At 43.2% G+C, this 26,152-nt stretch overlaps 1 protein-coding gene across 1 annotated transcript; it reads right to left on the reverse strand.

The window, feature by feature from the left end:
* Positions 1-56: 56 nt before the first annotated feature.
* pex7 (peroxisomal biogenesis factor 7) lies at positions 57-25,543 on the reverse strand. The gene is made up of 10 exons (XM_064340100.1): positions 25,182-25,543; positions 24,726-24,783; positions 24,291-24,441; positions 20,749-20,826; positions 20,458-20,566; positions 13,789-13,895; positions 12,137-12,250; positions 10,626-10,681; positions 6,936-7,038; positions 57-893 (listed from the first exon to the last, which is right to left on the reverse strand). The coding sequence occupies exons 1-10, from the start codon at positions 25,288-25,290 to the stop codon at positions 813-815; spliced, it is 966 nt and encodes a 321-aa protein (XP_064196170.1). The 5' UTR covers positions 25,291-25,543; the 3' UTR covers positions 57-812.
* Between the last annotated feature and the right edge of the window lie 609 nt (positions 25,544-26,152).

Genomic DNA, 26,152 nt, shown 5'->3' on the forward strand with positions numbered 1-26,152 from the left:
AGAACTAAACACCAGCTGTTCGGAGCCTTTGGTTGCCATTTGAATACAAGAAACAATTCCAAGTTAGTTTTCAATTTATTTGCACGTTACACACTTCTTTGGGATCTGTACAGTATACTATAGTATTATAATAGCCTATATACTATAATATTTCATAGAACAATACTAAATCCTAAATGAAGTCTGAACAAAATATTTCCGTTACATTTACAGATGATGTTTTCTGCTCCCAGTCAATATTTGGACTTAATATACACATCCTTATTTCATTTTCATACAATATAGGCCTACTCAGTGCAAACGTGAATACTTTGTGTCATTCAAGCATTGGCTTTATCACTCAATACACACGAGTAATTTAGGATACACCCTTCCAGATTTGGCAGACACAAATAAAGGCTACTGAACCATAACACAGTGAAACACCTAAGGAAGGAGCACGTGAAATTACTGAAGCGTCCTCTTCTTACAGCTCCAGGACCGCCAAATGCCAAAACCGGCACACAAGAAAAATGCGTAGACACTTCTAATTTCACACGTTATAAAAAAGAAAAAATGTGGTAATGAAAAGTCAGTGGTTGTGACACCTGTGGTCCTACAGCTGGTGATTTCCAGTGTTCCACATGGTTTAGCATTACTCCATTCTACTTTCAAACTTAGCCTGTTAGCGCCAGACTTTTCCCTGTGGGTCTTTTTAAAAGTGTCATTATCAAGACAGCATCCAGGGTTCGGTAACTTTTGGCCATGATTTAGATCCAGCCCAGTCCGAAAAGTCTTCTCTTCTTCCTTGGGGCAAAGTAATTATCTTCCCTCTATGGTGCACCTTGCTGAGCGGCGGCAAGGCATGGAGGTGTATATATTTTTACCGTTTCGTCCCAGGCGCAGTCCACAACCTGCAAGCAAACAAAACGTGACAAAACATCTTTTCAAAATGTGCATATCTATCATTACAGAACTGCGAAAGAAATTTACTGAGAAACAATCGCAGATATCTTCCTTTAGAACAAGGCTGTCTAACTCAGGCCCTGCGGAGCCACGGTTTGGGAGTAGCTGATTGGTTCACTGCATTCACACCGTTCACAATGTGCACTGTGGGAACCCTGCTTCCTGATTATAAAACCCCAAGTACACTCTTTAGTTACAATTTATGACTTGGATACATGTTAAAAGTCAAAGTGAATTAAAGATGAGGTTTATCACGTAATTTGCAGCAGGAGTTGAGAGTGAAAAGGGGACAACACACAACGTCCCAGGAGTGGAACTAAACGTTTTCCTTTTAACGGTGACGATGAATAGCCTACTGCACGATATTTACGGGCTTCACTGTTCACCGCTGATATGGTCCTGGAGACCTGTAAGAAAAACTGATTGGCTTTTTACATCTGAGGCACTGTGCCTCTGAAGCAGCATTTCAATGGAGTACACGACAGCTTGTGCTGGCACGGAAGCGAATCCACGCACGGGATTTACAGTTCCCCTCCTCCTGACGCGGTGTAGAAAGTCCCCTAACAGAGAGCTCAGCTGTACCACAACATTCCCAAAACATACACAAAGTGGCTGAATAATCTGATGTCTGCAAAGGAAGAGGCAGGCAAATCGTCCAGTGGATCCTACCCATAACACCAAAGCATCACCCATGTGCTATTTGGACGTCTGTGTTCATGCAGTGCATGGTGAGGTTGCATCACATGCTAAACAGTGCTCTCATGGCGAGTCAATTTGACCCATGATATATGCACCCTGACTGAAAGTCTCGCTGGTGGTAATCTGTTCACTGACACCAGGCTAATGGTGCAGGAGAGGTCATCATTGTTCCAAATGATAGCGTCCGTCTACAAACAGTGAAGACATTCAAATATAAATTCACTACAAAATGGATGTCAATGAAATTTGACTGCTATTGTCCAGTTTTCACCCTGAACTACAGATGTGAGTGATTCATTGTGTTACCATTAATCACTGCCTTTAAAGATTAACACTCAAGGATGATAGTTATTAGTTATAAAATATAAAAAGAATACCTAGCACTGGATATGACAGAGGCTAATATACATACATCCTCTCACTGCGTCCATGTTGGATCCGATGCTGTTGTTCACAGTTTGTTTGAATTAATCTACAGTTTGGCAATCCTGGAATTGCTACAATTTGCACGTCTTTGGATACGGAGATCAGTGCAATGACTCAGAGGGTTCCTGTATGCAGCATGGCACTCAAGAAGGCAACTGTGATTGTGATATGTTTAGGGAAAGATAATGCCTATGTTCTTCTATGTGCTGTTGGGGGCAAATTTACTGCAGAAAAGACACGCCCATTGCTGGAGTACAGCCTCTGGATTGGTGGAAAACCTGCTGGGATTTTTACTCTAAGGACTGAGAAACCGGTGACATGTGATCTCGGTATTCCCTCCACTTCTGGGTCACTGCAGGGCTCTGTAACCATGGGCAAGTCTCTTAGCTACGAAGCCAAAACCTGATAGTTAGACCCTTAAATACTTTTGCTCTACAAAAACCCGATTATGCATGCGTGATTAAACTCCAGCTGCAGCAGACTAAATTATGGCTTTTCGTACTGGTGTATGAAGGACTGGACAGCTTCATAAAACAGCGGCTACAGTAGATTACTGTAATAAACATAAGCCACTTTCAAATGGTGTCAATCAAAAATGGGGGAATTGCAGCATTCTTCATCTAGGTAATTCACCGGAGGATTCATATTAGCTTTTCAAGAGGGGAAAAACACTAGTGCCAAACACAGTAACACAATTTATGCTTCTCCGTTTTGAAGAGATCTTTCATATTGCTGAGGTTGAGAGAAAATATCACCATCGTTTCCAAAACACAGTGAATTTTTGACCTTCTTTGACCCCTGACTTGATGACTTAGTGCCAAAGAGAGCTAAGGCAGCGGCACGTTCTGTTGGTTGTCATGGCCGAGCAATCGGTCGAGCGCTTACCAGCACTGAGCAGGACCGAGGGAAAAGGTCAGCAGTTTGAGTGAAATCCCGTTTGTGAAAAAAATACATAAAATGGTGCCCAAACGGCGGAGGAAGGAGAAAACGCAGCCACAGGCTACAGCTTTTTTTTTTTTTGTTCTCTCTTTTTAAGGACAGGAGGGGTGAGGGGAGAATTCATTATGTCTGAGTACTACGGCGAGGCTGCTGCCAAGCCTCTGGTCTGTGACTCATCCATTGAGGAAAAAAAATGGCCCCCATTAATTATTCTCCTGCGAAACATAAAGCTAATGCTACCAGGGGGGGCAGTGCTGCAGAGACCTGGGCTGGGGTGTGTGAGTGTGTGAGTGTGTGTGTGTGTTGGGGGGGTGGGGGTTTTAGGTAAAGACATGAAGAGAGGGTAAGGGTTGCCACAGGGCGTTTCACAGCCAAAAGGTTTTGGCGTACCAGATGGACGGCGGATCTGGCACTCTGTCCCACAGTACAATTTCACTCACGGCTAAGTAAATAAAAAACAAAATCACGATTCTTTTACTGCGGAGCTTAAATCTATAAAGCCATTGAGATACGACTTTCATTGTCATTTCTTTCCCCCCCACCCCATATGCACACCCAAAAACCTGGAGTTAACAGCAGAAAACGTCCTTGTGATTAAACAGATGTGACTGTAACTGCCACGCCAGAAGGGATTACCCTGATGTGCTTGCGGGTGCAGCTGTTTGGAGTTTTTTTTGTGAGTGACGGGGAGCGAGGGGATCGATCGCAGAGATTGCGGTGGAGTTAGAGAGGTGATCGATCGCAGAGTCGCGGTTGGGGCGGAGGTAGAGGCGGAGGTAGGACTGCGGAGGAAGCGGAGCGAAGCTTTGCTGAGTTGTGCAGCGGTGGGGGGGGGGGGTGCTGCAGCAGGAACAGTGTTACCACCCCGTCCCCTTTCGACTGGTGCGGAGCGGCGCTGGCAACCGGATCAGCCAAGCGAGGCTGACCAGGGTGGGTGGGGGGCGGGGGGCCGGGGTGTGGTGGAGGTGGGGTGAACAATGAGAAATGCGCCATCCCGCTCACCCTCCAAACTGGCGGCTGCGGTCAGTGGGCTTTTGAATTACTGCTGTTGGCGTGGTTGAACGGGTTTTGGCCCCGTGACTGGTTCACGACAACACAGCATAAAACTTTCATCAAGTTTATAACTGAAGTTTGGCCAACACTGTCATAAGGGGAGCAATGCTATAGTGCACAATGGCCACTGCAAACCAATGTGCTTTATTTACAGGGAAATTCTTCATGTAGAATGGTTCAATTTAACTTGAATTTGTGTGATTAATATTATGTTTGTACTGAAAACAAAAGCAGTACTGCTATTGTGCTAAGGAGATCTTGCGTGTGTTCCTCAAGGTTTGTGGATGGATGACTAGGTCAGAGATGGCTGTAAGCACAAAGATCATGCATGAAGTCCTAACTCTTCATTCACCTGTAAAGGGTGTGGCCTTTCCACTTAACCATGTCCATGTCAGAATGCAGACATTGTCCAATCATAAAACGCAAATGGTTCGACTCTTTCCCGTGGTCTGTTCGAGCACAGCTCTTTCAATTGCTCCCCATTGTCCGCTTCAAAACATAAGCATTACGTTTTATTTGCTCGTTCTTATTGGACGGGCACTCCGCGATTCTGCATTGCGCCGGCCGGGCCATTTCAAAACTATTCTCCGGTTAATGTGCCTCGTTGATTTATAGTCTGATTGCATTCCCTCTCTTTGTGATAACTCTCACTATGCCCCGGGATTCAATCAAAGAAATTGCCCGAGTTGTGATTATTGCTGCCTTTTAATTTGTTCCCTCCGGGAAGCATTAAATTGAATTCATATAATTAGAAAATTGAAGATGGGCAAAATTATATGATATTTGCGAAATATACGAGTCAAAAATGAGCTAGTTCTAAATTTCATTAGATAGCTGAAGTGATTTATTAGAGGAATTTTATAAACGGAGGATTTATGCAAGCTTATGTAACCAGAACAGTCAGTGGGGTATTTGTCAGTTTTTTTTTCTTTTACCGTGTGTATTGTTTCATAGATTCGAGTGCCACTCAAATCAATCCTCCCTTTCTGCGCAATGTCGGCTTCCTGATGGATCGCATGCGTTATGCCGTTAATTCATCGCTCTGGGTGCTTGCGTCAGGTTCGCGAACTCCCTCAGCGCTCGCGCTCACGGCTTGATGGACAGCTGCGGCAACGAATGCGCGCGCGCGCACGCGGCCCTACGTCACGACGGGCTCCAGCTCTGCGCTGTCGCGGTCACGTTCCCTTTTTAAGTGCGTAATTCGCCGTAAAAAACACTCTTCCAGGAACACCAGAACGCCAGGTCCCCCACGTGCATCACTTAACCTGTCATAGTGCAGGCTACTGGCACTGTAGAGCTCCAGGATTACGCATCATGTCAACGGGCACTGGAGTTCTACGGTAGAGTTTTTAATCCATGGTACTTCATAATGCAGTAATACTCTAATCAGGTTGTTCTTACTGTATGTCAAATCTTGCAATCTTTATTTAGACAGGGCATAAGGAAGCACCTCAGGCAAAGCACTGTCTCCATTCATTATTAATAGGCAGATTCAGTATTTTTTAGCATTAAAAAAGTTAAAACTCCAAGGATAGAGATAAAAGGATAAATATGTATATCTGATAGTAGTAAATAGACCCGGGGGGGGGGGGGTCATGGTTGGGTGAAGTGTATGGAAGACACAGCACCGAAAAATCTATGCTTCCGAAACATGGCTTTTTATGATGCTATAAACTAAACAGATAAAACACAGGGCATTGCCCCAAGCTGGCTTTTCAGCTGACACATACATCTTAGAACAAAAAAATGTTTGCCTGCTCAGAAGTGCAGTGCAGTAAAAACAACCAGGATTAGCTTTACTGGGACAGGAAGAGCAATCAGTCATGCAGTATAGTTACGCCGAGGTAAGTAAGACAAGCAAAGAACATGAGAAGAGGTCCATATCAAGCCAGTCAGCAAGAATGAAAAAAAGGAGTAATTATTACAATTACATTTATTAATTTGAACAAATGACTTATTAATTGTATGTACACAATATCAAAAGTGTCAATTATTGTCTAAATAGTACATGATATTGATAGTGTCATTGGTTTCATCATATATTAGCATGTTCATATTCATAGTTATATTGGAGATGTGTATCTCAATTAGTCCTGAAAATAGTTTCCGGAAAATAATTAGGTGCAAGCGCAGAATGTTAATTACATTACCTTTAATCAGGCTTTAACGAACATGTCAACTACTCCAAGAGTAGTTTAATTTAATTAAGTGCCATGCACTAATTAAAGAATCCTAAATACAGATAAAAAGGCAGGGAGGAACTCTGGGGAATTCGCGTATTAAAGAATTTACATAAAGAATATCGATGGCGAAATTCGCGGCGCGCAGGTGTTCACGGGAGATAAACTAGTTAAACAAACAACAGCACCTGGCGCGGTGGGTTGGAGGAAGGCTAATTCACGGCAGCACCGGTCCGCGAGGCGCGCATTTACCACTGTCTAGAACAGTTAAAGGAGATGGATTAGTAAAATCAGCTCCATTAACTATGCATAAAGAGGGGGCTCTTGGGGAAGGAGCGCTGGAGTATGCATATAGGGAGCTAGAAACAGATTTGCGTGGATGGGATGCGTTTCACTGCTGCTTCGGGGCATGCATTACACGGTCAACAGCGCTAGTTAATGAATACAGCTAAATTAAAACGGTGCGTAAGAAAACCGGTAATGTGTAAAATGCAGACTAAACTAAGACTAAGTGGCAGCCAATTCAGAAAATTTGCTAAAACAAGCAAAAAAAAAAAAAAAAAAAGGACAACACATGCGTTTGAAGGATGTGTGATAATGATAGCTAAGGTCCATGGTGCTTTTTAATAAGATGGAGGGCAGGGAGTGGGTTACCTGCTTTTTTAATAAGACAGAGGACGGGGCGTGGGTTACCTGGTCGGGGATGTGCAGGTTGAAGTCCAGCCCGCACACAAACTCCGTGTGGTGCTCCTGGGTGCCCAGCAGCGGCCGGTCCCCCCGGGCCCAGTCCCAGAACCTGCCGACGCGGACCAGGGGAAAGCAATCAGGCTAATTGAAAGGCCGTTTTTCACCCTCCCCTCTCCCATCCCCTCCCCGCCCCACTTTACTCCATGAGGGCGCCCGCTCAAAACCCTGACGCAGCCCTCGGCGGGTGGAACAGACCCATCCACTCCGCAAATCTAATTAAATCACTCCCCTCGAAAAAAAAAATACCCCGCGCTCATATAAATACATTAGGAAAGCATTAATACCGGCATTGCCGTACAGTGCGGCCAAAGTGTGTTATTTATGAGGCCTCCGGGGCCGCTGGCTTCAGAAATGGTATTATTTAAAGAAAGGGGCCGCCGTAAATCAGCGCGGGACGCGGGTCTCTGAAACACAACAGCTGGGGGGGGTCACGACGGAGGGGCACTGCAGATAAAACCGTCAGCGGGAAACGCGAGACCGAAGTGCCGGACCTGGCGGGAGGGTGTCAGAAACATTTTTTTTTTCCCTTTTGAAAAGGAAAAGGTTTATTCAGATGCTATTCTGCTCTCTCCCCCCACAACATTTTCAAAACTAGCACGCTTCACAGAGCGGAGAGAAATTCCGCTTCCACCTGCATTAAAATGCGCAGCCCACGCTGTTCACCCCGTCATAGCTCCCCGGCTACCAGAAAACGTCCTCACAACGTTCCGGTGTTCCAATGTTATGACACTGAAGCAGCATTGTGAGAACGTTTTGTGTTTGCTGGGCCTGTAACTCTACAGCTCACTGCACCGGTATCGGTCAAAAGTCCAGCCAACAATCAAAACGCTTCCGTCATTACCGACATGTGGGCCCTGGGAGACCGTCCGCACAATGAAATGGAAGACGCCATAATCGTTCCCAACAATGGCTTGGAAAAAAAGTGTGCGTTGGAGAGAGGTGCACTTCGGGTGAGGCGACACCATTGGCTAACAAAGCCGTGAATAGCGTGAGCTCCAGTATCTCGGTCGCCTTTACACATCCGCTTCACCGCAGTCTAAATGCGCAGCTCCTGGGCTATTTAGCCATGCCATGGAAACCCAAATTCGCCATCGACTGTAAACGTAGCCGGACACATAATCTCTAGTAAACATTGAAATCTAATAGACTTATATGAGGCTCCAATGGGTCATGTAGAGTAAACAAACGCTTATGAGGTGTGCGTGTGTGTCTGTATGTGTGTGTGTGTGTGCTTGTGGTGGCAGGTGCCTTTAAAGTCTCTTACGCGTACAACAGAGAACACTGCGGACACACAGTAAATGCAGCCTCTTTCCAATACGCCACAGGGAATTACGCAGGTCCCAGGTCTAATGAAAAATCATTTCCTCTACTTATGCATCCTATTGATCGATAGGGTATTGCTTTTTTTTTGCTTGTTTGTTTTTTTATACGGCAGATATAATTATAAGACATCTTGCCTGAATGTGAATAGACCCGGAGGAAGCATCGCGCAAAATGCGAAACATATTCCGAGTACCTTAGATGAGCATTGATTTTAAAATGCGCACAACGTAAATATAAATTACAGGTCCTTACTGCATGAATGACTACGAGCACAAAGCAAAAGCCAGATGCCTCGTGGAAATGCCCTTTGGTGACTGGCCCTGACTTTCAGAGAGCTTGTGACTACGATGAGGCATCAGTGAAATATATGAAGGAAGTGTTTTGCCTTATATGTGATAGGCGTAAAGCTAATGTGCATACTGAGATACAGGATGCACCTTAGATGTAATACATAAGATATATGTACACTTGGGCATGCAAACACACACATACATTCCTGTTTATGTATGTGTGGAAGAGTGTGTGTATGGTGATAGAGAGATGAAGGACAGATAGAGAGGGAGTGAGTGATTGAGAGAAAGTGATGAAAGACAGAGAGAGATGGAAAGACAGTGATAGAGAAATGGAGGGAGATAGAGATGGAGACGTGGAGAGATTCAAATAGCCAGTGTGAAGTCACGCAGGTTGGTTCAGCAAAACCTAAGCAAGATCTGACTCAGTGTTGACAAACAATTTTAAAGGTACGGTCCACAATATCAAAACTGTACCTCACTATTTATTTCACTCAGCAGGAGTGTCTAGAACAGAAATCAGTTTGCCGCGGATCAATGTGATTAAAGTTAGTGGGACATAAAGAATGGGCCTGTAGAGAATTCTCTAATAAAATACCCTCTTCTGTAATCTCCTGATGTAACCGGGGGGAAAGCAACAGTCCAGATCAATAAAGAACCTGCCGTCCAACAAGAGCCCAGTGACCCTCTCGGAAAATAAAGCTTCTCCCCCCGTCTGATACCGAAGCAAAAATACGTGGGTGCATAAACCCAACCACAAAACATGGCCTTCAGCGTGCAGTCGAGCCGTTTCTGACAGAACTGAGAAAGAAAACGCACAGGGAGATGGTATTTCTAAACCCAAACATTTGGGTTGCCCAAGAGGAACGAACCACTGGGGGAGAAAAAACATGGATGATCTAAGAATTGAAAATAACTGAGTTTGTGAACCGAAGCAGTACAAAAGCGAATCTCTCGGAAAGTTCCTGCAATCCATTCTGGTTTTTAACCAGTGTGTCCGTACGCATTCCCCCCGTTAAACCCTGGCTTTTGACTAACTTTGCTTCACTCATTTAACATCTTTAATGATGTTGCTTTAATGGCTTCAATTAGTTCATTTAACAGCTTGAGTAACTTTCGATTAAAAGCTGACGGTAGCTAAAAAAGAGCAGTTCAGAAATAAAACAAGGGGTCTTCTCAAATGAACAAACAAAAATCAACTGCACTCCATAAACTGTAGTGGACTGGGAAATAAACATTAAAAGATGTTATTTTAATGCATCTTTAGATCAGTTTCTTCATTTTAGCCATATACCTATTCCATGGCACTCAGAATTTACACCAGTCAATGCATTTAAAAGTTCAATGGATTTATGGAGAAGATTGATCTTCAGTGTTAAAAACCCACTCCATGGATGAGAGTTCTGGCAGACAATATGGAACAATATGACTGCACCTGGGTCCTGGGTCTCAATTAGTCTCTTTATGTTATGCTTTCAATGTAATGAATTCCAAAAGCAAAAGTGCTGACACTGCAACTTAGAAGCAAGTCTAACTATACTGAATACGTACACATTTATAAAACATAATATATAATAAAGTGCTCTGATATGTATTTCAATTTCCTAAATGTAATAAAAGCTGCAAGTCATGATTCCATATTACCAAAAATCTGAGTTTTCCGTTTGCCTGCTTCTCTAATAATTTCAACTGACCTTTTGATTTTTTACACAATGTCAACAAGTACAGACCAGTAATTCTGCGTGGTTATGACTGGGTACACTAGCCTACCTATGAAATAATTAGTAGTAGAGTTGTTTGATAAATAACTTTTTTTTTTTTCATATATCACATTGTGTATTGTGAAGCATGTCTCCACAAGCACAATAATCCTGCTATAAAACAGCAAATCACGAGAAATATAAAATCAAGATGCTGCAGTGAGGCATCAAAGAGCTTGCTTGTGGTTCATTTGCAAATACTTGAGGCCAGAGCTAAGCAATTGCGGGGGGTAAAATATACGCAAAACTACGAAGCTTTTTACCTCACGGTGAAGTCGTAGGAGCAGGACGCGAGCACTGTCGGGTTAAATGGAGAGAACTGGGGAGACAGAATGGGAAGAATGTACAGTGGGTTACACTCATTTTGTCTTTCAGCTACATTAACCACATTTTTCATTAAAACAGTCCGTGGCCAAATGGTCGAATTTATGCATAGACGTCCTACGAAACACTCCCTCTGGGGTTTATTGTCTCGCAAGAGTACCATACACTTATTTAATACATATAAAGCATGTATTAATTATGCATTATAACACATTCATGCAAACCCTGAAACGAGCACCTGGTTTGAATTTGAAACAGGGGCCATTCAATCACAATGCTAAAGTACATTGTCCTAAACTATGTGTAACAAATCTATACTAAGTTTTCATACAGCTTTTTTTTTTGAGGATCACAAAATTGCAATACTCCATCATCCCACAATAGTTCAACTGAATCCTGACCTCCAGAGTCTACTCGAGAAGCAGGGAATTCAGGACTTTTGCATGAATCTGAGCAATGTGTTTCTGTTTTCCTAAGAGACTCGGCCTCACATGAACCAAAGGGAAAAACTCCACACGTCTTGCAAGTTAAATGAGTTAGTTGGAGGCTAACTTACGTGCAGAAAAAGTTCAAAATGGAGGCCAAACAAACCATCACAAATATTGAACACTTAATAACTGTCATCAGCTAAAAGCTCTGATGAAACACCTCCACCCTGCACTGCGGCAGAAGAAAATGCACTTTAAGTCTGTGGGCGGAAGGGACTTGATTCCTATTATTATTTGTAATGGATTAATTTTTTCAGTTCATGTGTAAAATCCCTGGAAAAAATCTTTCTCCTGCTGAGATGGCTTCTGGAACGCGGAGTGAAGCCAGGGCTCTTTAATCTGGGTAATCGGCTGTTGTTTCAGAAGGCACACACAGCTGCTCCAATTTTCATAAATTCAATTAAACAGATCTTTTAAAAAAAAAAATCCATAGCTGTCATCAGGTATACATAATACAGAAAAAAAAGGAGTTTCAGAAAGAGCTCTGCTCGGAAAGCCAATGCAACGCTCCAAGCCCGCCAAGGAGAGTGGGAGTAAGAAAGGAGGATCAAGGAGCAGATTTCATCAAACACCGCTCCACCTCCTTACCCTTGAATCTCTGGTTTGAGAAAGTTTGATGTATTTATTAATTTTTTTTTCTGTTGCACAGTGCAGTGTCATTGAATCTGAGCTGTAAGTGCTTCCTACATTTCATCTGTTAAGAATTCCTTTGTTTGAGGAAGCCATCGAACAAGAATAATGTCACAGCTGGGATTGCCAAATGCACCGCTTTCAGCTGAACAGCGAACAGTCGTTTGAGAAACAGAACATAAAAAGATGAAATCCCGGCATTAAAAACACTTGATGGAGGGCTATTTCTGTCCTACACCTGCCAGATCTTCATGGCTGCGCGTGTGATTATCTAAAGCAGAGGTGGAGAAGGTGGAGGCTAATAAGTCAAACGAAAGAGAGCACCCAGCTACCTTTACTCTTCGTATGGCGTATGTGTGACCAATCAGCTCGGAGATGGGCTGCCTGACGTTCCGCAGGTCCCAAACACGCAGGCTGCAGTCCACTGCTCCGGTAACGATAACGTTCTGAAAAAAAAAACCGCCAAAACTATGTTTGGAGAAGAGCAAGGGGAGCCACGGATTCTTGTTTTTAACAAACCAATCCGAAAGGTGCAATCTGAAAAGAGAGTATTCTACAAACGTACGTGAGAATATGTATTATGACCTACTGTAAATATTATACTTTTACATGAATCCTGAAATATATTGATCTTATCCCACCTTAAATAAGATTTCCTACACAATTAAAAGCACATAATGTAATGAAAATGGCAATAGGTATGTGTATATGTACACACACAAACACGAACACACACACACACAAATTCTGTAAATATGTTTACATAGGGTATAAGATGCATGTACAGATGTCTAGCGCTGTATAAAATCTTCACAAATGAGAGGGCACATTTAGAAAACCTACTACATTTGCACAGGGTATGTGAGTTTTTAATCTTATCCTTAAAATCAGCAACCAGTTCAGATGAAGTGAGTTAACTGCACAGTCAGCCGCGTTAACGGATCGATTAAGTGCCGCGGAAGAGCTAAATCCCAAATACCCTGCGGCTCTCCAGGGCTGGCAAAAATTGCATGCAAAAATTGAATGTGTATATATAGTTTTTTTTTTTTTCTCAATGTGGTCTCATTCCCAAATTCGCCATATATTCACGCTTGGACTGAAGCGCTTGGCACACATCACAATACTAACACAGAAGGAGTCTTTTGGCCTCAATTCTGGATGCCCTAGGTATCCCATAGACTTCAACAGAAACCCTCAGCATTTTATAGTGATGCCAAGGGTAAGCAGGAAGGAGGAAAGTTTGTAAAACCTGAAATACAAATAAACAATGATAAATTTTATAAGGCGTTATATTTATGTTACACTGTAATTTCTATATTGTTATTAAATTATGCTAAGATCTGCCAAGATACACAGTACCCTTTCACCCTTGACGTAGATATAACGTTTACCTTTGACGTTAACATAAATAAGCTGAGGGTTTCTATTGAAGTCTATGGAGATACCAAGCGTGTCCAAAACTGAGGGAGAAAGGACTCCTTCAGCGTTGGCAAAGTGACAGAAAGGGATTCCACCTAAGCTTTAATATAAGACAAGTAGGGAATGAGACCACGTTTTTTTCAACATTGCGATATCTGAAAGCAGCAAAAATTTCCTGTATTTATCCATATGCTAGGGTTGCGATATCTTGATAATAATATTTTATTTCAGTAAATTGGCAGTTTATTGAATACTCCTAAGGGCACCCCTGATACGCACAGAGCTGAACAGACTACACGGTGAATTAGAGAATACTGACACTGTAGAAAGGGCAGGTTCTGAAATGAAATGTTAATCAAACTTTTGGCAACTTGCCCCCCTGTCGCCTCCCTATACAGCGAAGGATGTCCCAAGTGTGCTTCTTCAATCAATGAGGCGGGAATCGCAGGGGTGGTTTCTCATGATAGCATCGTTTCCAGATGCTTTCAAAATGTCACCTTGACAGACGAGCTCCCATATTTCTGGCTTGCTGCCTGAACGGCGGAGCGTCACGGCGCGAGGGTACCTGATCGTACTTGGACCAATCGCAGCTGAGGATCTCCGCCTTGTGAGCCGGGATGACCAACCGGGACGCCCCCATTTTCACATCCCACAGCCTCAGCGTCCCGTCCCCTGGGAATGCAGATTGGATGCGAGTTCACAAGGGGGAGTGCCCCCCGCAAGGCGTTCACACACCACTGCAGCTCTCTCTGTCTTACATTCACTTCTCACTCACTCAGTCTCTCTCTCTCTCTCCCTCACACACACACACACGTTCACACACCACTGCAGCTCTCTCTGTCTTACATTCACTTCTCACTCACTCAGTCTCTCTCTCACACACACACACACACACACGTTCACACACCGCTGCAGCTCTCTCTCTGTCTTACATTCACTACTCACTCAGTCTCTCTCTCACACACACACGCATGCACACGCACACACACACACATTCACACACACACAGACGCACAGATGCACACACACACACTTGCATGGCTCTCCCACGCCACCCTGCACTTCCAGAGTCTGCAGCATGCAGTGAACCATGACGCTCCTTATTTCAAGGGCCGCTGCAGCCCTGGCTGGCCGGCTGGCTGGATACAGCGTAGGGACTCTACCGGGCTGTGGGCGGACTGAGGCTGCTGCATCAGCTCCACTGCAGACACAGTCAGCCACAACGGCCCCTCAGACACACTGCCGCACACATATACACACCCGCACGCAAGCATGCACACATACAGGCACCATACACACGCAAGCACACACACGTACAGTATATGCACCGTACACACACACAAGTGCACACTAAAACATGCACATAAATACAAACACTGAACTGACATGAAAAAACACACCAAGCTAACACGTAACGTGTCAATGAGCCAGCGTGAAAACAAGTGGAGCCAAATCTCAAATATATAAGCTGAATGACTGCTCTCCTTTTGCCAATGAATACAACGTAATGAAAAAGAAAATAATTTTTTTTCTTTTTTATGTTGATACTGCTGTAGCACTGCGAAACTGAAAGGTCAGCAGTAATAGTTTTAATGTAATACAGCAACTTTGGGGATGATTTTACAACTTTATTTTACAATTGTATAATTGATTTGTAGAGAGCTTTTCATAGAGAATCTATGAGCACTGAACATTAGACAAATACAGATGGTTCTGTAACAAAAAGATCCTCATGCCAAGATAGTACAAATTACATAGCATTTCAATCCCAACTGAGTTAGCGCCACAGCATCTGATAGACTGAATGGACTGAAAATGGGCCAAAAAAATGTAAACTGTGGCTACAGTAAATGGATAGTGGTTTGTTCCATCACTGAAATGAAGAGAAAGCCCCCAAGGGAATTTCTGCATGCTATATAATAAAGTCCTTTGTAACAGGCTATGTTAAGCATTGAACAAACTGTAACGTTATAAGCATCATACAAACATATTTTTAGGAGACATGTTCCAAAGTGAACCGACTGTTAAGACTGAGCAAAACACATTAAAGTAGCCCCTGAATTGGGACCTTAGAGTTGAAGGAAATTCACATTCTTACGCTGATTCCGTACCTCTGACACACAGTCAGCCTAACATCTACAAACGATTCTTCCCGCGATTTGAGCCATCCGTATTACTACATGGTGAAACTACTCTTGTGTTTTTATACGCTTCTGCGTGTCAACGTGCCCCCGACACACTAACAGCGACCGCTATTGGGTTAAAAGGGGCCCTTTTGGGAGCAGTAATAATCAGTTTATTTAATGCCTGTGGATGGATAGCCCAATTTGCTCTCCGCGTTCCCATGACGAACAGGTAGGAGCAGCGTTTAGTGGTCAGAACTTGTGACAGCAGATTCATATTGACATGAGGGGAGATACCGAGTTAGAGCATTAAAATGGAGGGCCTCCTGGTTTGGCGTGTCCAGCTAAAACACGGGATAAGGGATGAAGAGACACACCCCACTGCGCCAGGTTCGAAGGGGGCCGGCCTGGGAGGCCCCCGGAGTCACGTGAAATGGGAGGGTTTCCGTTGCCATGGTAGCGTACAACAGCGACTCCTTTAGCCATCTGTCCAATGAGCTCGTGGACTGCAGATTGAAGCGATGGCTGGCTGCTGCTTACCTGTACCCTTCCAGATTAAGGATCCTGCTGCAGTGATTGGATGGGCTTATGAATTCTATTTGCCATTTTGAAACCACATGGTCAAAGCAGGGATCGCACCCTGCACAGACATTTCTAATATGCTGACATAGCTAGTCACAGAAAGTCAATTTCTGTTTTCTTAAGAGTGTCGAATCAATTCTATACAGTGCTATTTAATGGTCAATCCACTCGACGTAACTCAAGTGTTTCATGCAGAAAATTAGTAGTATCTGGAAAGACCCATGTTAACCTGGGGTCAAAATCTCAATCTACAACAGCCTGAATGATCTCCACATGGTCGGATTATTTCTCTTGTTCCATTAACAAAGTCCCACCAGTGTCAATGGTACTGACTTACTGACTGCACACTGGCAGCACATCTATTCCCTAACATAGAAAGATTTTCAAGACTAAGCTTGATATGGTGTCAGATACTATCTAATTTGTAGGTAATCAGACAGAGCACTAGGTACAATGTAGTCGGGGAAATGGCGAGGACTGTTGGGCTGCATGGCCTGTTCTCGTCGTTATGTTACGTTACGTTATGTTAACAGTTTAGGAAGGAAAATACGCCGGGGGGGAAAAATCAAGACATTATGAAACCGATCTGCAGCGGAAGGAAGAACGCAAATCGCTCAAAAGTTTTAAAATTAGTTATATCAATATTCCTTAGCTGCAGTGACCTAGATGTCGGCTTTTTAAATAACTTTGATTTACACTCAGCTCCGGGCAGAGCTGACATGTTTAATTACAGGGGAATGGATCTCTCGTTGAGACTGCAGGCGCGCAGAGCACTTACTCTAAAGCTTTACTGTATCCCTGCCAAGACGTGACGCTGTCGCAATCACCCATCACGGCGTAATGAAAGAGACTACTGAATTTCCCGATAAGCGCAAATCGGGAGCGCCTAGCATTGTTCCCCCGGGATCCCTTCAAAGGGGTCCCTCGCTCAAATTGACAGTATCTTTCTTGCCGCAGAAGAAAATCTTACGCGGAAGCGTCGGAGTTTTCAAAAGCTCAGGACGACTAGTGCCTGCCCACAGCGCTGAACTGACAGCGCTGTCTAGGAGTAAAGATCACGGAGAACACAGCTCACAGAGGAGAGCGTGACATAAAAAACACGGAAACTCTTTACTTTATCCACACGCCATGACGCCTGCATGATACAGCCATAAGAATGACATGACAGCTCTCGTCAGCGCATTGCAACTTATGACAAGCGTCATATCACCGTCACGATGTGTAAGGCTAATTTTACACAGCATTTTCAAAATAACTGTAAGTGACCTCAGTACACATTATGTCAATGCAGTGACATCTGTCGCAAGCTGTAACGCACCGTCATTGTGAATGGTTATGACAGGCATTACGCCAGGCTTATGACACTATAACGTCAGCTTTATGGTGTCTAATTGAAGCAAAGTGTACATTTAAGTTACCATAAACATTCAAAATAATTAAATGAATTGGTGGCGACTAAAGCGCAGACTGCAAACGTAGGCGGACGCGCAAAAATAGCTGCTTCTCTGAGTGAGCAAACGGTAAAAACTGAAGACTCTGCAACCCTGCAGGAAAGAGGGAACGCGTTTGGTGCGGCAGTTTGTCAACGGGGAAATATGGGGCCCGTTTACGCGGCGTGACAGGCGATTTGGCCTCACTTTCGCGGTGAATTAGGGCCCCTTCGGCGCGCGTCCGCCGGTTAAGTGGCCTGCCCGAGCCTCCTCCGCGGCCTCCTCCGTCCCGCGATTCAGTTTGGGTCGGGCTCCCGCGGCCGGCGCCCACGCGTCGGAGCTCGCGCATCGATTTCCAGCCACTTCTCATTATCGCCCCGGCAGCGCTTCTGGTGTCCCGCTTTTAATGGGAAAAAACGGGGACCCTCCATCAACGGCGTGTCAGAGTGTTATTGTGAGCAACGACCCTAAGCTCTATTCAGGAGGAGAGAAGCGACCGGATGCATAATTCACTCTCGCGGCTGCACCGTGTGCGGGGGTATACGTGCGCTCGCACGTTAGAGGCTGTGAAAGATTTCGCTTTTTCCAAAGGAAATCCAAGCACAGACTCGCCCCCAGGCTGTGTCTACCTGTACTGCGCGTTAAGCACACGGCACCAAGTAGACCGCATTTCATAACACTATCTGCATAATTCATGACTGAGGACAGTGTACTCAATAGCGTGTTTTAATTAAGCCATTCGGAAGCTGAAGAAAAGTCTGTCAGGCGCGTCCGACCCGCCTGACTGTCGGCGAATTCTGCCCAACCGTCGGCTACATTCTGCGAAAGCCGCGGTTCACAGCGACCCGCCCGAGCGACGGCCGTCGAACCAGTGAAGGGTCGCCGCTTCTCCGAGCGACTTCTCTCGCCGCATTTTCCGCGCCGGTGCCCTTTTCTCCAGAACCCATCGGCCCCCCGCGTCACGTGCAGCGCCAGAACCTGGCCGGCGGTGACGGGGTCCTGTCCGCACCAGGCTTCAGAGCGCTGGGTGGCCCCAGGCGGCCCCGGGCGGTTCTGTTAGCGCCGCCGATAAGATCGGGAGAGCGCGGCAGCTGTCATCCATCAAACGCCGCCTCTGCTCTCGAATGAAAGGGCGCAGTCGTCAGAGAGGCACGGACGAAAGGGGAAAACGGCAATCTGCAGTCACATTTAACCTACACTCGCAAGCTGATGGCAACTTTACCTCTTTTAAAAGAAAAAAAAAACATTTTATAAAGAACATAAAATATAGACGTAGGCTATATTACATTTTTATATTAATAATGTTTTTTAATACAGCCTACATGTTTCCATTTTTATGGTTCTGGTGATATTCATTCCCTGATAGTTGTAAAACTCTTGAATACTGCCAATTTCATTCAACAATTTTAGCAGCTGTTTTTGTGCCTGAAACTACAAAAGAACTAAACAAAGGGGGAATTATACAGCGACATTATGTTCTCACATCCCACACGGCAGCACATTTGGTGTGCAATTATGTAAACTTAGCCGTAACGGGGGATTAATGGAAGAAAATCCCTGAAGCCATAAAAGAACAATTTTTCAGCAGAACATGTTGTCATTATCCCGGCTGCTTCTAGAAATGGGAGCGTAACTGAGTGGCTGGTAAGCTGCCCTGGACGGGCCGTGAGGGAGAGTGCACGTTTGGCTTGATCGAGATAACGCCTCGAAGGGAGCGATGCGACCGTCATCGTTCAGTTCGGAAAAAAAAAAAACACACGTTAATGAATAAGACGAGTCACAGCGACTGCTGAGTGAACAGAAAATATAAACCATGCGGTCCAAATGAATTAACATCACGTCAATATAAATATTAATGAACTGACACGCTTCACAAAATGGATCGACTGCAATGTGTCATAAGATCAATTCAATCAAATGAACGAACCAATGAATCCAAACACTTGCATAACTAGCTAGGTTAAAGCACTATGTTATTTATGGATTTCAGCTATAGAGGCAAATGATAGACACCAATGTGAACAAATGTCTTTATGTAAGTGTGGGGGAGCTGGTTTCTCATTCAGTACAAAGGGCTCTGGGCACATTTGGTTAATTCATAGGGTCTCGGTTATAGGAGCAAACTACAAGTGAAAAACAGAAACTGAAAACTAATATAATTAGTGTTGTACAGATAATATAACATATGTTGCACAGATAGATTGTGCCTGCTTGCAGCTATACAAGTAATCAGAATCTTTCAGAAAGGAAATGGCAGGAACGTACCAACAGATTCAATTGAACAAGTCACATCTTCAGTCTGATGGAGGTCATATGTGGTTTACTGATATGGAAAGGGAAGTATGAACATCACATGACCCCCCCCCCCGCCACTGTAAATGCAAGCCATGTAGTTACCTACAGATAAATGCACTCCCTGACATTAAGATTTACCCCCGAGGTAATTAAATCAATAGGCACAACTAATTCATTCTAACTCAATCAGCGTTAAAACACAGCAAAAGTTTTTACATTCACATCTGGAGCTAGATAATGCTTTACCGTGATGTTTCCTGAGAAAAAGAAAAAAAAATGACTACCCAAAGAAAACTTTCACAGTTAAACATTTATAAATGCCAGGAAGGCACACCAAAAACTTTCCCTGAGTTTCACTCTTATGTAGTTCACAAGGAAGTTAAGAAGACATGCTCATTTCCTTGTTAAGGGCCATATTAAGAGGACAGTGCTATGTGTCTGTACCAGGCGAACCCCTTCTCTGACATCATGTGGCCAAACTCAGTATTACTGTAGGTTCTACTGCCACAGTGAGTTTAAGGAACAGTGCTGCCCTCTCATGTAAACACACTCAAATATGTAGAAGTTAGAAGCAACCATGCATTCATTTATCTTGTTTTAAAAATATAAAAATGTTCAAGGTAACATGGTATTAAACAAATATGTATTATAATCTCCCAATCCAAAGCAAGCACAGTGATACAGTACCAACACCAAATCATATTATTTTAAAGTACACAGACAGTAGCAAAATGAGTTTTTTTCCATACACATCATGTATAAAGATAACAGGGTCAAACGATAAAAAAACTGTTAAACGCCCACCTGAAGCAGAAGCAAAGGATCCTGGGACGTGAGGGGACCACACTGCGCTGTAAATGACCCCTTCATGACCCTGGAGAGTGCACAGGGACTGAGGGTGCTCCAGGTCCCACTGTGAGGACACAACACACCATGTGCATTTTAGGACTCATAACAGGCACTCCAAGTACATCATATCACATTACATACAATTCTTCCACATATCATTTGTCTTTTTTTAATGTGCCGGTATACAAGATAACAAATCAGGCTTGGCAAGTAGACACGCAAACACATGGTCATAATTAAACTCACCACTTTCACGGTACGGTCCCATGACCCAGACAGCACCAGATTCTCCACCCGGGTCTGACTCCAGTCCACGCTGTACACCTGGGTAGGGAGAAAACCAACTTTGAGATTCCCCTTCACACTCATTTAGCGTTCCCTTTAGCGTCACCATAGAGCAGGTCCTTCAATTTAAACAAAATCTTACACACAAGAGCAGCCTGGCATAGCTGAAACACTACTGTACCATAGGGTGTGATTCATTCTTCACCTAAGGTAACGGTATATGATATAAAACAAATTACATCAGGCCATTGAGACTATGGTCTCTTAAATTAGGTTTATGTTTGCTTAGCATGACCAAATATTTTGAATGCTACTGCACACAGCTAGCTACTGATATTTAAAAAAGTAAGGATAATGAAATTGTGGCATAGAACTTTGAACGAAAGAACCTACGCCAATACTGTACTGCACTGTATTGGGAAAGTGTGGAAATGCATAAAAGATATATCCTGTATATCTGGTGGCACGCTGTACTTGCTACACCGTGTGTGAAAACTATTAAGGGTCTAGTCGCTCATGTTACCCACAAATCCTTCTCTTTGAATGTATTTTACCTCTGCGTCAATACAGAATTCAAACATAATTTCTCCCATTACCCAATGCTGACTTCTATAATGTGCCTTTAAAACCATGAAAGATGTTGTGCTCCAGAGTTATTTGTTTCAGCTATAGAAGTGCCTGTAATGACTGTACTGCACAAAATTGCAGCGTTCAAACTTTGCAGGAAGCAGGTGAACAGAGCTGAACAGAGATTACTTATTCACCGTATGTCCTGAAAAAAAAAAGTGCTTCGTTAACATTTAAAATGACTGATGGCAACAAAATTCCTGAGTTTCACTTTTGTAGTTCACAAGGAAGTTTAAGCAAGCGCTCATTTCCAGGTAAGACTGCTTGTGTGACAGCAATCTGATCATGTGATTACTTATTCACCCCAGTATTCCTTTCCAAAAATCAATAATAGTTTTGCTCGTGTGCCCATGGCCACATAGTTAACAAATAAGGAAGCCATTTTGATCGTTCCAAGTTAAACAAAATCAGAAGCGTCGAAGCCAGCTTCTTACACAGTACACGTTTAACCTATTAGCCGCTCTGAATCTTCCCAGTATTAGTGGACTCAAATGTCAAGGTTCTGTCAATAAAATAACCGTTAACTCACTGAACCCATTCCTACTTGTGGCGTTTTGTCTAGACAGATGTTTGTGTCATTTGAGCCTTTATTGGCTGTGTTCTCCCGGTCCGTCCGTAGCAGGAAGCCAGAGGCGGGTTTAGCTGCATTTCACAGGTTTCAACTGAAACGGGTTCCCCGCTGCCAGGGTCTCCCCGACTGGGGGTATTCCTGTCGTTCCTCAATTATACCCCATCTTCACACTGGAATCCAATTATGTGAGCCGGGGGTGGGATGTCCCCGGTCTCACCTCGCCTCTAGTTGCATTATGAACATACTGTGAGACTATACAGCATGTAGACACAACTCTACAGACTTTTTGAAGGGTAGCAGGTGAGGGTCATGGAAAAGGAAGAGGCTAGGTGCAATGTGTGAAAATGAATATAAACATCCAGATGGTATTTATAAATTTGTAAATAAATGTTAACATATATTACCAAATTCTTTATGTGGGAAAAGGCCAAAAATTATAATAAATGACACTAAAGTACTAAAGCTGCTCATGCACAGTATGTTAAGCATACAGCAACTGTATCTCATTAAACTGAGATAAATAATTCCAAAAAATATATCTCGCATCTGTTCCTGTGAAAATAAATCCACAGACTGATAACTTTAGGGAACAGTTAAAAGATGCTAACTTGTTGAAACCACAGTAACATCCGACGGGGTTTAAGTGGACGAGGCTACTGGGAGGGGGGCAAAGACCAACCGCAACCAATCCCAAAAACTGCCTCCCCCAGGTGTAAAAAACAGATGCAATTACCTTTCCTGTCAACCTTGATAAATAGTGTCCTGCATTTCGGCATTTGCTGTTCTCCCAGTGTATTGCAATCTTACATAAAAGCTCACTAAAATATATATGCATTAAATTAACCCAAAAAAAGCAGCATCCCCCACATATTGTGCATTTTCACTGCTACGAGAGCTTAGTGGACAGCTAAGGTGTTTTATTGTGTGAGATTATAGTTATTCAGTAATTAACTTCATGTAGGCTTTTAGAGTTCTCTTTTGTGTAAACCCTAAAAATTGAGTGTCCTTGGACTAATTAAGTATGATTATCTCTACGTAATATGCATAAACCCATTTGGAAGGGTGATATTTAGCTTTGTAGATTCATTTTTTTTTTCAAAGACTGCAGAAGACTGACTGCAGAGAGGAAGAATGGCGCAGCTTTAAGCAGCAGCTTATACCTTAACCTTAGAAAGACCTGCCCTTGGCTTTGCAGCCATACTAGCTTAACAGCCATAGCAATTTTAGGATCATTTGCTGATTCAGCTACAAAAAATGCACAGTACTTGCTTTTAATACCCTCCTCGGACATTACATCCATCTATTAAATAGTTTTTAAGGGTTTGCAATGAATATTAAAACACTATAGTTGTTGAAGCTTAAAATAAAAGTGAAAATGTAATCGTGAAACACATTACAATGACAGCTGTCCAATATAGCTGATGAGTAATGTCATGTGAATACTGGCAGTACCAGGGGAGAATGAGAATATACTGCATGACAGACACAATTAGCATTAGCAGTAATGTGCTTACATGACGCCTGGGGAGTAACCAGTACTTCATGTTCAAGCATTGATGTCTCGCTGAGCAGACATATTACTAGCCTACGGGTGAACTGCAGTCACTGCAGTGCAATTAGCATTATCTACCACTATCAGGTACTCAGCAGGTGAGGATGATTACTGTAAATGCTTAACAATGGAATATGCTGGCGCACAGTGAGTGAAGGTGTGGATGTTCAAGCACTTATGTCTTGCTGAGCAGACATATTACTAGCCTATGGGTGGACTGCAGTCACAGCAGTGCAATTAGCATTATCTACCACTATCAGGTACTCAGCAGGTGAGGATGATTACTGTAAATGCTTAACAATGGAATATGCTGGCGCACAGTGAGTGAAGGTGTGGATGACAGGATGAGAATGGTGTCTGAACCTTATAAGGTTTTGAAAGTAGATCAGGGAATATGGCCATGTAACAGTGGTAACGTTCAGTAGTCTTTATGGACCTGTGGGTTGGGACCTAACTGGGGGCTGGGTGGAGCACTGAGGTGGGTTGACACACAATGCGTGAAAAAATGTACATTCACTTCATTCAAACACTGCACCAATTACAGGAATGGGCACTAGAGACAGGTAAAAAGTATTTGTATTCGACATCTGAGCACGTCATGCTGCATTTTAATAACATAGGGAAAACACAGTTGTTTAAGTGATTCACATGCTCAAAGTTTGGGCATCGCTCCCATGAGTTATGAGCAACTCGACCGAGGTCGGGTGTTGATATAAGAGTGCCATTTTTATTTGTGCGCGATCGGATGCTCACCTCCTGTTTGTGTTCCTTTAGTACCTGCAGAGGGCCTTGCGGGTTAGCCGTGTCCCAGACCTGCAGAGACCCGTCTCCTGCCCCCGTCACCAGGACGTGCTCGTTACTCTCGCTCCACGCTACATCAAAGAGACCGTCGTTCCAGTCGAAGCTGCGTATGGAAGGTGCAACACTGAACCACGGTCCAATACATTCCTGAATATCTTGAAAATTAAATGACTGAACTGCAAATATGAATCATTCACAGGATTCTAAAATGTCAGAGCACACACTGATTCATTTATAGGCTTACTGTATGGGTTTGTTCTAGAAATTAAGACTTTGGGTGGAACAGTGAAATACTGTTCATTGTCATTAATCAAGATCATCTGATGGGATTCAAAATTTGAAGAGGATTTGAGACCAGTTAAAACCATGTAAAGCAGTGCACTATACCTCCTGAACAGAGAAATTTCAACTTCGCTCTGATCCAGCACCAGAAGTGTCCCACACCCTGAGTAAAAGAAACCAAGAGCATCAACTCCAAATCTTGAACAACCCTACCTCGCAAATGATTTGTATAAAGGTACATTGTTATTATTGGATACAGAAGAATCATAGAATATCCAATTAACATAAGCAAAGTCATTTTAAATCATTGTTTACAATGCCTTGCATACAATTACAATGGGTAACATTGTACTTCATAAGCTGATACTGTTTAGACGCAGCCAATGGCTACTGAAGATATGAAAGCTTGCGAACAAAAGTGCTTTTTAACGTAATTCATAGCTTGTCAGATGAAGAAGTTCTGTTAAGTCGAAATGCCGACAGCTTACTGGCTGACAGACAGCAACTTCGGTACCATTATAGCTGCTCATAATGCACGCTCATGTTCAAGCAAGTCGTCACCTGCTATTCCATAGTACTGAGACGTAGCACAGGCCAATCGGGTTGGAAAAAATGGGGATATCTCTACAGCATAGCCGTGTCGAGATGGTGATCTGAACGTCTTCGTCATTTCTGCGGTAATTTGGTGAAGCTGGCTAGCTGTAGTTAGCTTGGAGAATCGTTTGTCCCCTTGGTGTTTAAAAGCTAGCTATATATATAACGGCATTTGCAAACATACGTCTTGACAGGTCGTCATTACATTTAACAACACAGGGAAAACAAAGGAGAAATGAATGCATGTTCTTGAATTTCTTACAGAACGACCCAACTATCTACAGAGTAAGAACCCATTTCCTGGTTTTGAATCACTGCGGAAGAACATAACTCACGAGCATTCTGATTGGCCAGTTACGGGCCAAATATAATTGGCCAGAGAGTAAACTAAACCATTGGCTAAAACCCTGCACAATATGATAAATTGATGAGATAATGGGATGTTATGCTAACACATTAAATTCTGAAGTTCAAGTAGATATGCTTGTACGTAAAATCTCAAGAGTAAATTTTAGGAAACGTTATCAATATTATCTCTCTCTCAAATTCAAGTAGACATAAATATAATAATAAAATTACACATTAAAATAATAATAAAATAATAATAATAATAATAATACTAAAGGTAACAAAAACCATTAACAATACAAATAATAGGGATGGTGCCTCTGGTTGTCCCTCATTTTCTGTCTCTCCCTGTTTACATGTAGCCTACTTTTCCACAAGGTGGCAATATTGTCACAGCATTGTCCCTTTCAGGCTTCATTCGTGTCGAGTGTGAGCAGTTGACAGTCATTATTTATTAGTATAATTTGACTCTTGAGAAGCACGCAGACCAAAATAATGTTTATATTTACATGCTTCTGAGGGCAGGTTGCTTTTCTGAGTCGTGGACTTTCACTTTCTTCCCCAGCATGTCAATAATGTGACTACATCTG

Source organism: Anguilla rostrata, chromosome 6 (assembly GCF_018555375.3).
Source record: "Anguilla rostrata isolate EN2019 chromosome 6, ASM1855537v3, whole genome shotgun sequence".
Lineage (NCBI taxonomy): Eukaryota > Metazoa > Chordata > Actinopteri > Anguilliformes > Anguillidae > Anguilla > Anguilla rostrata.